Raw genomic sequence first — 14,386 nt, forward strand, 5'->3', positions numbered from 1 at the left:
AGCACCTAAGACTACTTACAGCTTCATTGTCAGTTACCAATTAAAAAATTATTATCAATAAGGCTTTCCCTTTTTCTCCAAGATCAGCCATGCATTTAACATGTAGTAGGAAGGTTTTAGGATATTTAGTTTGCTATATTAGTTGAAATTGAGGCTGAAAATGTGATTTCCAGCTAAGCATTTATTGCAACAGAAATTTCATTATTTCAGATGGATTTGGATATTCCAAGCTTACAGGGTGAAGTGTTATTAAATTTCATGAGATTGGAGCATAGTATGATTTGATAGGTTGGACTTTATATCTTTGAACTCTATGAAGAAAAGGCTTACTAAGAGTCATTTAATATGAAATGAATAATGTAAAGGACATCCTTTATTTGTAGATAAACTTTAGAATTACTTTTTGCATACTATTTAATATAATATAAATGATTGTACTGATTATTGAAGACTGGGTAGAATGATGAAAGGCATATTTTTTTTAAGTGACAAACCTTTTTTTTAAAAAATAAATTTATTTATTTGTTTTTGGCTGCGTTGGGTCTTCGTTGCTGCGTGCGGGCTTTCTTTAGTTGCGCCGAGCAGGGGATTACTCTTCGTTGCAGTGTACGGGCTTCTCATTGCAGTGGCTTCTCTTGTTGCGGAGCACGGGTTCTAGGCGCACGGGTTTCAGTAGTTGTGGCTCGCGGGCTCTAGAGCGCAGGCTCAGTAGTTCTGGTGCACGGGATTAGTTGCTCCACAGCATGGTGGATCTTCCCGGACCAGGGCTCGAACCATGTCCCCTGCATTGGCAGGCAGATTCTTAACCACTGAGCCACCAGGGAAGCCATGAAAGGCATTTTTAACATCAGTTTCTTGAAGCTAATGCTTTAAAAAGTTAATTATCTAAATAACTTCTAGTTACATATCTCTAAAAATGGTACATCTTGGATTTTAAATTTATTTAGACTCATACCATTGGAAGGGGATGGATTTTCTTTTCAACCACATTTTAAGTAAAACATAAACTCTAATGAGATTTTGTAAGATGTTTAAATTTCTATTTTTTAAAAAACTAAAATAAAATATCCTTTATTGGCCCTAATTCTAGGCAAAAATTACATTGTACTCCTGCTAACCAATCCTGAACACCACTCTGAGGTTTTGATTCAAAATATGACCTACCTTTCACAATATGACCTACCTTTCTTTTTATTTTTTGTAAATTTATTTATTTATTAATTTTTGGCTGCTTTGGGTTTTCGTTGCTGCGCGCGGGCTTGCTCTAGTTGCGGCGAGCGGGGGCTACTCTTCCTTGCAGCGTGTGGGTTTCTCATTGCGGTGGCTTCTCTTGTTGTGGAGCACGGGCTCTAGGCGCACAGGCTTCAGTAGCTGTGGCGCGTGGGCTTAGTTGCTCCCCGGCATGTAGGGTCTTCCTGGACCAGGGCTCGAACCCATGTCCCCTCCATTGGCAGGCAGATCCTTAACCACTGGGCTGTCAGGGAAGCCCCTACCTTTCTTTTTACACTGGAAGAATTAATTTAATTAAACCCAATTTTATTTGTCATTCCTACCTACAGAATCAAGTCTAGAATTAAAAGTAAGATTAGAGGAACCCTGCCCTACTAGACTCAGTTGAAAATATTTCACAGAGAAGTATAAAATTTTACTTTTATAGAAGTTCTTGTGCTCATGTACACATAGTTGCACTTTGAAACAAAGGAGAACACATGAAGGGAAAAGGACAAAGTCAGAGTTGGCAGGGAAAATCCCTGATAGAGTAAGGGAGGAGGCATTCTGAAACCTGACTATTTCATCTACCCATTCTGGGAATTCCAGAAAAAAAGGATGTCAATGGCAGCCTCATTAAAGATCTATTAGGGACTCTTGGTTTGAAAGTTTGTAGTCTTAGAATTCCTTCTAATTCTAAAGTAAATCCCATTTTGTGAATGTTTCTCACAGTAACTAATATGCCATTTGTAATTGAGGTTTGCTTTTTGTATTCCTTTTGAAAAGGTTAAGACAGACTAGTTTTCTTTTTTGAGATACCTGTGAAAAAAATTTTTCATCAATTTGTACATTTTTCTCCTTAATGCAGCTCCTTCCACTGCTCCAGAATAGGGTAGCAATTTACGTAGTCTTTATTATGTAAAGTAAAGCAATATAAAATAGGATGCATTTTTAAGTTTACTTAAAACTGACGGCAGTACTATGTAAGAAATATGCCTTTTCATCCAGGAATGTAATGTTTACGATGAATCTATGAAACTTGGAGGGAACAATACCAGTGAAAAGGCAGATGGACTAATCAAAGGTAAACTTTAATTTTGAACATGACCCCATGTTTGATTTAGATTTTTCCAATTTAATGACGTAATTCCAGCTTTGGCTTAGTACTATACAAAAATTTCAGATCTCTTTTTCTAAAGAATCTCATGAGGACTGGTAGGAAAAATTTCATCAAGGAAGCGATGCGATGATGGAATTGACTTGGTAGCACATTAGAGGAGGAAAAGCAGTTTTGGTTGAGGAAAAAAAACCCATGAAAGGGCGGTTAAAAGCAAGACAAAACACAGAGTATATTGCTCTGGGACCTCAGAGTAGTTTATGGTATTTATAATGTAAATGAATAACAGAAGAATGTGTATGAATAAACAGCAGATAAAAATAGAAAGATAGGTTAGAGCCAAATTAGGCAGAGGAGAAATGAGAAGGGATCTGTGGATTTAACAGTTACGTGGCTGGATTTAGCAGTCGGTGACTTTCATAAAATTAATTTCTTAAGATTGCTTAGAGCAAGACTGAAAATATTGTAAAATAAGACTAGTAGATGAAGAATTATTAATAACAACTGTGTGCTGTTATGAATTTTGCTGTGTTTCAGATAGGAGAAAAATAGTTGGAGAGAGAGGCAGAATTGAGGGCTTTTGGGGGGTGTGGTTTAAGAAGGAAATCCATGGATAGGAAAAGATTTTGTATACAATGGAGAGAATAATTTGGTGGCCTGTGGGAGGAAATGAGATCAAGAAAATAGGTACATGAGTTAGCATGAGAAGGAAAGGAAGTAAGGTTGAGGAAAAATATAGATTATTGAGGGAATAAAAAGGTAGGAAAATTGATAATTTATAGAAGATGACATCTGATTTTTTTTGTAAAGTGAAGTAGGTCATCTGGGAGTAAAAGGAGTTTAAAATCTAGGCAGAGGATCCAGTGTAGTATAGATCATCCAGGTGAGTGGGTAGGGAGAACACGTGATAGGTAAAAGAGTTGCTAAGTGATACAAGGTGACCCTAACCCTAATACCAACTGTTTATTGTTCTTTTTTTTTTTTTTTCCAGCAGCTCTTAGCTGCCTTGGTATAGCAGGAAATTCAGCCAGTGTAGGGATTGGCTAGATGACTACAGGGGAAAGACTGGGCACAAAAAAATTGAAGGTACTTTTCAGTGAGAAAATACTAGATTAGGAAACTGTAGAGAGTACAGCTGGCTGATTGAAAGAATAGGAATGACGATATTAAGAAAGTTGAGCTATTGAGTTGGAAAACCAAGGTTTTAAGAAGGATACTGCTAGTCTAAGACAATTTACTAATACTCTGTATATTTGTCCTTTTTTTTGAAATGGAAGGATCTAGATGTAGTGGAGAACCCAGTATTTCAGATGACAAGGGAAAGAATAAATATCCCAAGTCAGAATTCTCTAGCTCCCGCCCCAAAAGGTAAACTCTGTTATGGTTTAATTTTATGTAATATGTTTAAACTCTTTCTCCGTTTTCTTACATATGGGAGAGAGCTATGACCGTTATCTCAGTTGCAAAGTTCTTTCAAATACGTTCTTTAATTTGAAACTGCTAAAGTCACTGTGACTTAGGCAGGTAGACCGTTCTCATTTTATAGGTGAAAAAAAATATTAATATATAAAAGAGCTGAATTGGTAATTTTTAATAATCACTTGTCTTTCTACTATTTTCCTATTTCTTTCACATAGGAACTGAGATCTAGCTCTTGGGTGTTTCGCTTTTGTTAAGACTTCAGAAGAATTTTCTTTATGAATTTGAGGAGTTGAGAACTGATGTATATGTGTCGGATGGTTTGACAAAAGCATTCTTTGCTCATCTGAGTTCTTTCTCACTTTACCTTTAGTGGAAATAAGACATGATAAAGTTATTCATGGAGAGTATTATAATAATGTAGACTGGAGGGAGAATTTGAATAAAACACATAATGCCCCTCTGCTCTCCATTTGAATCTGTTAACTTTATAAATTTTATTTACTCTCTGAGGTAGATCTAAATACTTGGGTTTTATGTTTTATTGTCCACCATCAATATCTGCAGGCATGACCTCAAATCTGAGTCCCTCTTAGCTATTCCACCAATAGAGATTTCAAAACTGGGGCTTTGTTAATTGTTCTCTATCTTTAGTACCTGTCTGAACTGAGCACAAAACCAGGACTCATGAGTTTCTCTCTCATCTAGATATCAAATCTTATAACTCTGAACTGACCATGAGCGTTGGTAACAGGGCACTGTTAGATAGCCCAGATCAGCTTAACGGGTGTGGAAATAATGATGACATGGGAAAAACAACCACCAACACACATACTATAACTAATACATATATACTTACTGTGCAACAAGCACTATTTTAGAGGCTTTGCATGTGGTAACACATTTTATCCTACAAAGTGGATTGTATCTTTATTCCTGTTTTCCAAGTGAGGGAACTGAAGCTTAGAAGAATATTAGGTGGCTTGCCTAATGTCACATAGCAAATACATGGTGGAATGGACATTTGAATCTAAGCAGTCTCTTTCCAGAGTCCATTGTTCTTAGGCACTTAACCACCATATTGTACATATTGTATAAATTCTACACAGAATTTATAAAAATTTTCACTGTAAAAGAATTATATTTTTGCCCCTTAGCTGCCTATATCATTATATTGGAGGGTTATCTTTGATAATCAGAGTCACTTCTTTTTTGTTCTAGTTTTAATGTAAGTGTTTGAATTGAATTACCAAATACTGAACAAAGTGTTGAAGGGATTACTATCTTAGAATGGTTTACTTTCTCAAACTTATTTTAACGATAGTGATACTGCATTTTGTATAGTGAATGCTTCTGGCTACGAAAGCAAAATGCTTTCAGCAAATTTGACTTTCATTTGTCAAATAAAAATTTTTTTCCCTTGATATTTTTTCAAAAAATAAACCGGGGCAAGACAAAAAACATTTGTATTACATTTATTAAACATAAGTTTTTATATCCCGTTTTGTTTTGGATTGATAAAAAATTTGTGTATACTTAATTTTAGGAGAAAAACTGCGGTACAGTACACTGAAAGCAGCGATTCAGAGGAAAGTGAAACAAATGAATTGCCACAGAAAATGAAAGGTAATAGGAAATGAGTTTGATTTGATAATGTGTCCTGTGTTTTAATTTCCTAGTGTGACCAACGTTATATTTGGTTTTGGTTTTAGGCAAACTGAAAAATACACAGTCAGAGACTAAAATCAGAGAAAAAGGTATGTATATCTCAATATCCCCTTTTTAAAAAAATATTTATGTATTTATTTGGTTGTGCTGGGTCTTAGTTGTGGCAGGAGGGCTCCTTAGATGCGGCATGCATGTGGGATGTAGTTCCTTAAGCAGAGATGGAACCCGGGCCCCCTGCATTGGGAGCATGGAGTCTTAACCACTGTGCCACCAGGAAAGTCCTTTTCTCAGTATCCCTAACCTACACTTAAAGATTATTAAAGTAAAACCTCACTGATTTGTATCTGTCTGGCTTGGAATTCTTTAGTAATAGGTCGTAAACTTGACTGCTTTTTACATTTGAACTATTTATGCTTATCAGGGGTGTTAAATGAATGAAGCAAATTGAAAGAACAGTTTCAAATTAAAATTTAAGAGAATATATTTAAACCAGCTTTAGAGAAAACAAAGTACTCTCTACTAATAAAATGACTTCAATAAAACCTTTTTTGTATATGTATAAATTGTAGTTACAAAAGTAGGCTGAGACTGCCTTGTCAGCATAGTACTACTATTACCGTTACTTAGCATTATACAGATTTACAAATATTCAGTGAGTATCTTTACTTTCTCCTGTATCTTTAAAACATACGGTTTACTTTGTTTTTCTCTTAATCTGATCGTGTTGTATTCCTAATAAGTTAAGAAATTGTATTGCACTTGGAAGATAACTCATCATCATTGACTGATCTGAAAATTTGGCAGCATCTTCATTAAAAGTTAAAACACCTGTTTCATTGAAAACATTCTCCTTCCACCTGGGAGCTGAATCACTTTGCATATGGCTGCTTCTGCTTTCACATCTTTCCTCAAGAGAAGCAACAGTGAATCATGAATGACTACATTTCTTCTTTGAGCTGGAAAGATAGTGTCAAAAGAGGCAATTTTGGTTACTAGAAATTATTTTATTTTTATTTAGTAATATAAGCTCTTAAGAAAGTGTGGAAGTGGTATTATATTTCCTATCCTTAGAAAGTACCTGTACTTAAGTACAGGAGAGAATTGGTTTTCAAATATCTTAATGATTCTGTGGTTTTCACTTCAGCAGGATCATCTAAGGTTAAAGAAGATGCAGAGTTTGCATGTGCACTTACTTCATCTACCCCTGCAACCAAAAAGAAAATGTTGAAAAAGAGTAAGTAAATCTGCTGGGTTTTTACCTTTTGTTTGGTTTGTTTTTTCTGTTTTTCAAAGAAAGAAATTTTAAATGACAAAAGTTATAAAACCGTATTACAAGAAGTTAAGAAAGTAGAGAAAAGAAAAAAGACAATCTCATTTTTAAAAGTGCACTTTGATGTATTTTCCTATTCTGTTTGTTTTAGTTAGGTCAAAAAATATGATGGGAATAGGTCCCTTACTCATCTGAGTAGCATAGATATTTTTTTCTAATAAAGGCACAGAGCAATTTATGGCTGCTTTAAAACTTAATTTAATTTGGATTAATTAGAATTATTATATTTATTTTTGGTATGAGAAGAATATGCTTTTCAATTAAAAATGTAAGTGATCTTTATTATTACTTTGTGTTTTGTAATTCATAGGGAAATGACAGTGCTTAAGAGTCTGAATATTTGAAATAGAAAGAGATTGAACTGTGGTTAAGGTGATCTGGGACAAGTTATTATATCGCTGCACCTTAGTATCCTCTGTTTTACGTGTTGGAGATACAGCAGACAAAAGTCTATTTTCACAGAGCTTATGTCTAATGTTCGGGGGGGATATAAAATAAACAAGTAAACACATAATTAAAAGTAAAAAAATTTTTTTAATTGAAGTATAGTTGCTGTATAATATTACCTGTTATAGGTGTACAATATAGTGATTCACAATTTTTAAAGGTAATACTCCACTTACAGTTATTATAAAATATTGGCTATATTCCTCATGTTGTACAGTATATCCTTGTAGCTTATCTTACACCTAACAGTTTGTACCTCTTACTCCCCTACTCCTACACTGCCCCTTCCCTATTCCTTCTCCCTACTGGTAACCACTAGTTCTCTACATCTGTGAGTTTGCTTCTTGTTTTTTATATTCACTAGTTTGTTGTATTTTTTAGATTCCACATATAAGTGATATCATATACAGTATTTGTCTTCTCTGTCTGACTTATTTCACTTAGCCTAATGCCTTCCAAGTCCATTCATGATGCTGCAGATGGCAAAATTTTGTTCTTTTGTGTGTGTGTGTGAAAACAGTTGTTTTATTTATTTAAAAAATTTTTTTTGGCCACACCACTTGTCTTGTGAGATCATAGTTCCCCAATCAGGGATTGAACCTGGGCCACAGCAGTTAAAGCGCTAAGTCCTAACCACTGGACCGTCAGGGAATTCCCAAAATTTCATTCTTTTTAACAGGTAATATTCCATTGTATGTATATGCCACATCTTCTTTATCCATTTCATCTGCTGATGGACACTTAGGTTGCTTCCATATCTTGGCAGTTGTAAATAATGCTGCCGTGAACGTTCGGGCTGCATGTATTTCTTAGAATTAGTGCTTTTATCTTTTCTGGATATATACCCAAGAGTGGAATTGCTGGGTCATATGGTAGTTCTATTTTTAGTTTTTTGAGAAACTTCCATACTGTTTTCCACAGTGGCTGCACCAATTTACATTCTCACCAACAGTATATGAGGGTTCCCTTTTCTCTACATCCTCACCAACATTTGTTATTTGTGTTCTTTTTGATGATAGCCAGTCTGACAAGTGTGAGGTGATATCTCGCTGTTGTGATTTGCATTTCCCTGATGATTACCGATGTTGAGCATGTTTTCATGTGCCTGTGGCCATCTACATTTCGTTTTTGGAAAAATGTCTATTCAGGTCTTCTGCCCATTTTTTAATCGAGTTGTTTGTGTTTTTGATATTGAGTTGTATGAGCTGTTTATGTATGTTGGATATTAGTCCATTATCAGTCATATCATTTGCAAATATATTCTCCCATTTAGTAGGTTGTCTTTTTGTTTTGTTGATGGTTTCCTTTGCTGTGCAAAAGCTGTTAAGTTTAATTAGGTCCCATTTGTTTATTTTTGCTTTTATTTCCTTTACTTTAGGAGATGGATCCAAAAAATACTGCTGTGATTTATTTCAAAGAGTGTTATGCCTGTTTTCCTCTAGGCGTTTCATAGTATCTGGTCTTACATTTAAGTCTTCAGTCTATTTTGAGTTTATTTTTGTATTTGGTGTTAGAGAATGTTTTACTTTTGCATTCTTGAACATGTAGCTGTCCAGTTTTCCCAGCACCACTTATTGAAGAGATTGTCTTTTCTCCATTGTATATTCTTGCCTTTTTTTTTATTGTAGATTAATTGATCATAAGTGTGTGGGTTTATTTCTGGGCTTCCTATCCTGTTCCCTTGATCTATGTGTATATTTTTGTGCCAGTACTATACTTTTTCTTTTCTTCTTTTTTTTTTTTTGCGGTACACGGGCCTCTCACTGTTGTGGCCTCTCCCGCTGCGGAGCACAGGCTCCGGACGCGCAGGCCCAGCGGCCACGGCTCACGGGCCCAGCCGCTCCGTGGCACGCGGGATCCTCCCGGACCGGGGCACGAACCCGTGTCCCCGGCATCAGCAGGCAGACTCTCAACCACTGCACCACCAGGGAAGCCCAGAAGTCCTTCATTTTAATTCTTCCTAATTTCTCTTCATAGAGGCACATTTTTGTCATATCTTCATTGACTTTGTGTATGTTTGAGGAAAAAAACAACAGCTGAAGTATGTATCTTCTTTCAGGAGCATCTGCAGTGGAGAGTTCAAAGAAAACTGATACTGAAGAGAGACCAAGAACAACACTGATCATCTGTCCACTTTCTGTGTTAAGCAACTGGATTGTAAGTCTTCACAGCCCTTTAAAAACATGTAATTTGTATTTGTCTGACACTATAAAAAGAGTCTTTCATTGCAAGAAATATGCTTGGTCAGCACTTTATATTTAAATTGAAGTAACTGTTAAGTGAATTGGGATTATATTTGCTGAATTGAAGTTATTTTTCTTTGAAAATTTATAGTAGAGAAAGAAACATTGTCAGTTGCTGTCATAAGATTTGGCTTGTACTTCTTCCTCTTCCATTTCTGTCCCCCAGAGTGTATAATTTAAGACCACACCTTATTTATGAACTGTTGGAACCTCTTTTTTAAGAACACCACTAATGATAACTTTTGTTTTTATAACAGCTTAATAACATTCAGTGAGCTCCTATGTGCTCAGTTTTTTCCTAAGCTCTTTTCATAGATTTTCTCATTTAATCTTCACAACTATTATTCTCATTTTCCAGGTGACCGAATTGAAACACAGAGAAATTAAGTAACTTGCCTAAGGTCATCTAGCCAATAATTGATGGAGCTGGGATATAGTCTCCAACATTCTGACTCTAGAGCCTATGCTTTTAAGGCTACGTCTTTCTTTTTTTTTTCCTTCTTCTTCCAGATTGCTTTTCTGTTCTAAAACATTGCATTGGAATGGAACCTCTTTATGTGTTACGTGTAGGAGCAGCTTGGTTCTATTTCCTTTCCAGTTTGAGCTTCAAGCTGCATGTTATAATGAAATAATGACTCTGTTGGAAGCACTGTGAACAAAAAGACCACTGGATGTGAACTTCCATTCTTGCCATCTCCAAGGTTATCTGCATCTCTCCTGGCCTTTCCTCCTCTAATCTCAGAGGTGGAAGAGGTCCTACTCTTTGTAAGAGCGATACCTTAGTCTATACATTAGATTCCATCTCTTTCTGCCTTTTCATTTTGTGTGTTATTTTTCCCCTTGCCTGGTTATTCAGTCTCTCTCCACTGGCTCTTTCATGAAACATAGTCAGATCTTTTACATTTTTAAATACTTTCTCTTGATTATGTCTCACCTTTAAGTTGCTACGCTTCCTGCATTCACTGTCTTAACTCTTGGGGTTTAATTTCCACTTTATGCTTTTATTTACTAACTCCTTAGCTCATTGTAACTTGGCTTCTGCCACCAGTTCTCTAAATTTCCTTGGAAAAAATTAGTAGTTATTGTCTAATTGTCAAATTCTGTGACCTCTTTCATATCTTCTTGACTTTTATGTAGCTTTGCCTTCTTTGGCTCTTATCTTTTTATTATAAGTTTTTGGTGTATTTATTATTTTTTTTAATTACACTGTCTTCTCATTAGTGTCATTTTTCCTCTTAGGACCAGGATGAGTTTTACTTCTCTCTTGCTCTTTTTTTTTTTTATTCCAACAAAGCTATGCTATTTCTTTTGATGTGTGGTCCATTGCTGGAAAGACAGTACATGGGTACTTGAATAGCAGTTTCAGGGTGAGGTTTACAAGTATTAATGGAGGTATAAACAAAAGAACAGTGACTTTTTAACTGCTTGGGGCCATGGATATGTATTTTTAAAATCGGTAATCAGTATGTCATTATAATTTTATATTTGGAAAAAACCCAAAAGTTTAGTATATAAACTTAAGAAAGGAAACCTTGGCAAAATCATGCCTACTGAGGTTATGGAAAAACTGACTTTGAAAGGAATGAGTGATGGTTGAGCATATAGGGATAAGAATTAGAATTTTGCAATTTCTTGACAAGCTGCTCTCTTCCAAGCCCCCGGTAACATAACCTAGCACTGTAATAAACAAGCTAGAAGTACCTTATCTTCCCTTCTTTGTCTTCAAACATGGGAAAGAATCCAGTTAAAGGAGGAAGATACCAATCCCACTTTACACTACATAATTTTTCTGGATATTCAGACAGATTATTTATCCTCCCAATGGAAAATTAAATAATAACACCTGTTTCATTCTCACAGACAGACACACACACGCAACCTAGTACAGTGACTAGAAACTCAGTACTATAATTCTCTTTCTCCAAAAGAGTTAATTTTCTTTTATGTCAAGTCTGATCTTTCCACAGATACTATGTTTCATTTCAAGGTAACCCGTTGATTCAGTTTCCTCTTACTGTACTCTTTCTCCTTTCATTTTCCACCAGATTTCTTGATAAGATTCTCTGCATTTTCACCTTTACTCTTTCATGTTTTATGCTCTTTTCTGTATTTTTGCCTTAACTGTTTCAGATTTCATTCTCTCTTTAGCCCACAGTAAGTCTGGTTTTTGCTCCCACCTTCCATAGAAACTCTTTTTGAAGGGCTTCAAAGACTTCATTGTTGCCATGTCCAGTGAGTTCCCTTTTTCTTTTCCTCTGCCCTGACTTTGTTTCCCTTTTATTACTTTTTGTTATGTGTTATTTGTTAATCTTCAATTCTTTTGGTAAAGAGAGGGAATGAACATAAACTACAAATTAAAAAATTGATCTTGGGGCTTCCCTGGTGGTGCAGTGGTTGAGAGTCCGACTGCCGATGTAGGGGACATGGGTTCATGCTCCAGTCCAGGAAGATCCCACATGCCACAGAGCGGCTGGCCCCATGAGCCATGGCCGCTGAGCCTGCGCGTCCAGGGCCTGTGCTCCGCAACGGGAGAGGCCACAACAGTGAGAGGCCTGCATATCACAAAAAAAAAAAAAATTGATCTTGTATTCATTCTTGAAACTTTGATATTCTTTGGTCCCCTGCCCAAGAGTTTGTTTGCTATCCCAATTTTCTGACCACTGTTTTTCTCTGCCTCTTCCTTCCATGCTTCCTATGTAGTCTGCCTTTCTTTCACTTAAAGCTTTTTTTTTTTGTATTATGAAAATTTGTAATGAGATCTCCATTAGTCATCTAGATTCAAGAATCAAAAGTTTACCACATTTGCTTTATTTTTTTCTTTGCTGGAATATTTAAAATCATATCTCAGACATCATGTCTTAGCTCCCAATGAAGCATAAGCTGTGCTCTTTAAGTATTGCTCTCTGCAGGCTCTTCCCCTAACCTGGTTTCCTCATTGTATTTGTTCTCCTTAGAAAATCTTATTCATTCCTGTAGCTTCATGTACTGTCTACTGATAACTTTAAAGTCTGTATCTACACCTGCATTACAGGCCAGTATTTAAATTTTTGGAGTATGTTTCTCTAGTCAGATATTCTATGGTGACCAAAAATTTTAAATGTCTAAAATAATAATACTCATTATCTCTTTCTCATCTTTATGCCTGCTTTCCCTTCTTTTTTTAAACTTCTCTGTATCTTTATCACACAGTTCTAGTAGTTAAGTATCAGAGTCTTCTTTTGTCTTCTCCCTTTTCTTCATATCCCATATTTAATTAGTTCTCAAGTCCCATCAGTCACTGTCTTTCACACCAGTCCTTTCCATTCTGTTCTTACTTTTGCCAGTCTGGTATAGGTCTTCATCATCTTTTTCATTTTTCATCTAATAGTTTCCCAGCTGTGTCTCCTTAGTACCTTCTGTCTCTTTCTTATCTTTTTTTTTTTTTCCTGCTCAGAATCTCCCAGATCTACTGTTTTCTTGAGTTAAAAAAACCAAAGCAGACAAAAAATTCTCGTTTTTAAAACTGATCATGTTGTCAAGGAGGACAGGGACCAGGTCTTGTTTTTCTCTTTAGCTGCACCACCTTTCTGGTTGATACCTGGCAAACAGTAGGCCTATAATAAATGAATGAAAGTAGATACTGTGCTTGAATCTCTACCTACATTCTTGAAAATATTGCCTACTGTTCTTTCAGTGTTTAATTTTGATAATATTAAGTCACTAAATGGAAGCATTAAAGACCCTTTTTGTAAAATACTAAATTAAAAAAAAACTTACTGTTTTAAAAAAGCTTGGTTGTTTTTTCCTTCTAAAAATGAAGCAGGTGCCCACTGGTAGGGACAGGCAAAATTTATAAAATGTATTGTTATTGTATATATGTCAGTTTCCCTGGCAATAAAATAACTAGTATTGTTATTATCATTGTTGTTGTTTTAGTTTAGATTGCATGAAACTTGTTTTTATGCAATTTTAGTAGTTTGATTTGTGACACTACTGCCAAAACAGTACATTTTATACACATATTGAACCTGACACTAACCTACTTCTTATTAAAATATTTCTAATTTTCTTTTAGGACCAGTTTGGACAACATATAAAATCAGATGTGCACTTGAATTTTTATGTTTATTATGGTCCTGATCGTGTTAGAGACCCAGCCTTGCTTTCGAAACAGGATATTGTTTTGACTACATATAATATTTTAACTCATGACTATGGAGTAAGTATGTTGATACTCAGAGATTTTCGGAAGTTGAATTTAAGTAATTGCTTCAGGTTTCTAAAGTGTTCTAAAATTCAGGCTTTATACTCTTCCCTTAATATATATAGGAAGTAAATAGGAAATTTTTTTTAATAAAATACTTCATTAAAATTTATTTTACCTATATCTTGTTACTTTTTAAAGTGTAGCTGCTGGAAAATTTAATATGACATACGTGGCTTGCATGACATTCCTATTCGACAGTGCTGCTCTAGTCGCTTTTTCCAGAAGCATTCATGTGCATACATATCCACATAATTTTGTATATAATTTCAGGAACTGGTAGGAGTGCCCTAAATCCCATCCATGCGTTCTAGCCCCAAATTAAGGATCTCTAAATCAGGAGTTTCACAGGTTTCTTCAGGTGCGGCATTTACCACACTATGTGCACAGATTTGCCATACTGTACAGATGGGGAAACTTGAGCATCAGGCTGTCCTCACAGCCCAGCAGCTGAGCCCAGGGACTTCATCTGTTGGGGTGTGGGGCTGCCTGGCCCTCCTGTACTGGTGTGGAGGGCTGGCACTGGGGGTCACCTTTTGGAGGGTGATGCTGCAGCTCTGCCTTTCTAGTCCCCCCAAGAGAAAATTGTTTTTGAATATTCTGCAAAAAAAAAAAAAAAGAACAAGGTTTGACTTCCTTTAGATAATAATTTAGGAATATTTTATATTTAGAACACTTAAAATTTAAAATCTGAATTGTAATTAAGTGTA

At 35.6% G+C, this 14,386-nt stretch overlaps 1 protein-coding gene across 4 annotated transcripts in view; it reads left to right on the forward strand.

Annotated features, from left to right (window-relative positions):
- HLTF (helicase like transcription factor) overlaps positions 1–14,386 on the forward strand; it is a 59,041-nt gene that overhangs the window by 25,169 nt on the left and 19,486 nt on the right. For 2 of the 4 annotated variants that reach the window (XM_019934323.3, XM_019934326.3), the window contains exons 9-15: positions 2,218–2,293; positions 3,604–3,694; positions 5,292–5,371; positions 5,458–5,502; positions 6,558–6,647; positions 9,250–9,347; positions 13,488–13,631. In XM_019934323.3, coding sequence (XP_019789882.2) covers positions 2,218–2,293; positions 3,604–3,694; positions 5,292–5,371; positions 5,458–5,502; positions 6,558–6,647; positions 9,250–9,347; positions 13,488–13,631 — 624 coding nt within the window. The remainder of the gene's footprint in view (positions 1–2,217; positions 2,294–3,603; positions 3,695–5,291; positions 5,372–5,457; positions 5,503–6,557; positions 6,648–9,249; positions 9,348–13,487; positions 13,632–14,386) is intronic. The other 2 variants (XM_019934324.3, XM_019934327.3) reach the window with 1 other exon arrangement.

The sequence above is a fragment of the Tursiops truncatus genome, chromosome 4, assembly GCF_011762595.2.
Source record: "Tursiops truncatus isolate mTurTru1 chromosome 4, mTurTru1.mat.Y, whole genome shotgun sequence".
Classification (NCBI taxonomy): Eukaryota; Metazoa; Chordata; class Mammalia; order Artiodactyla; family Delphinidae; genus Tursiops; species Tursiops truncatus.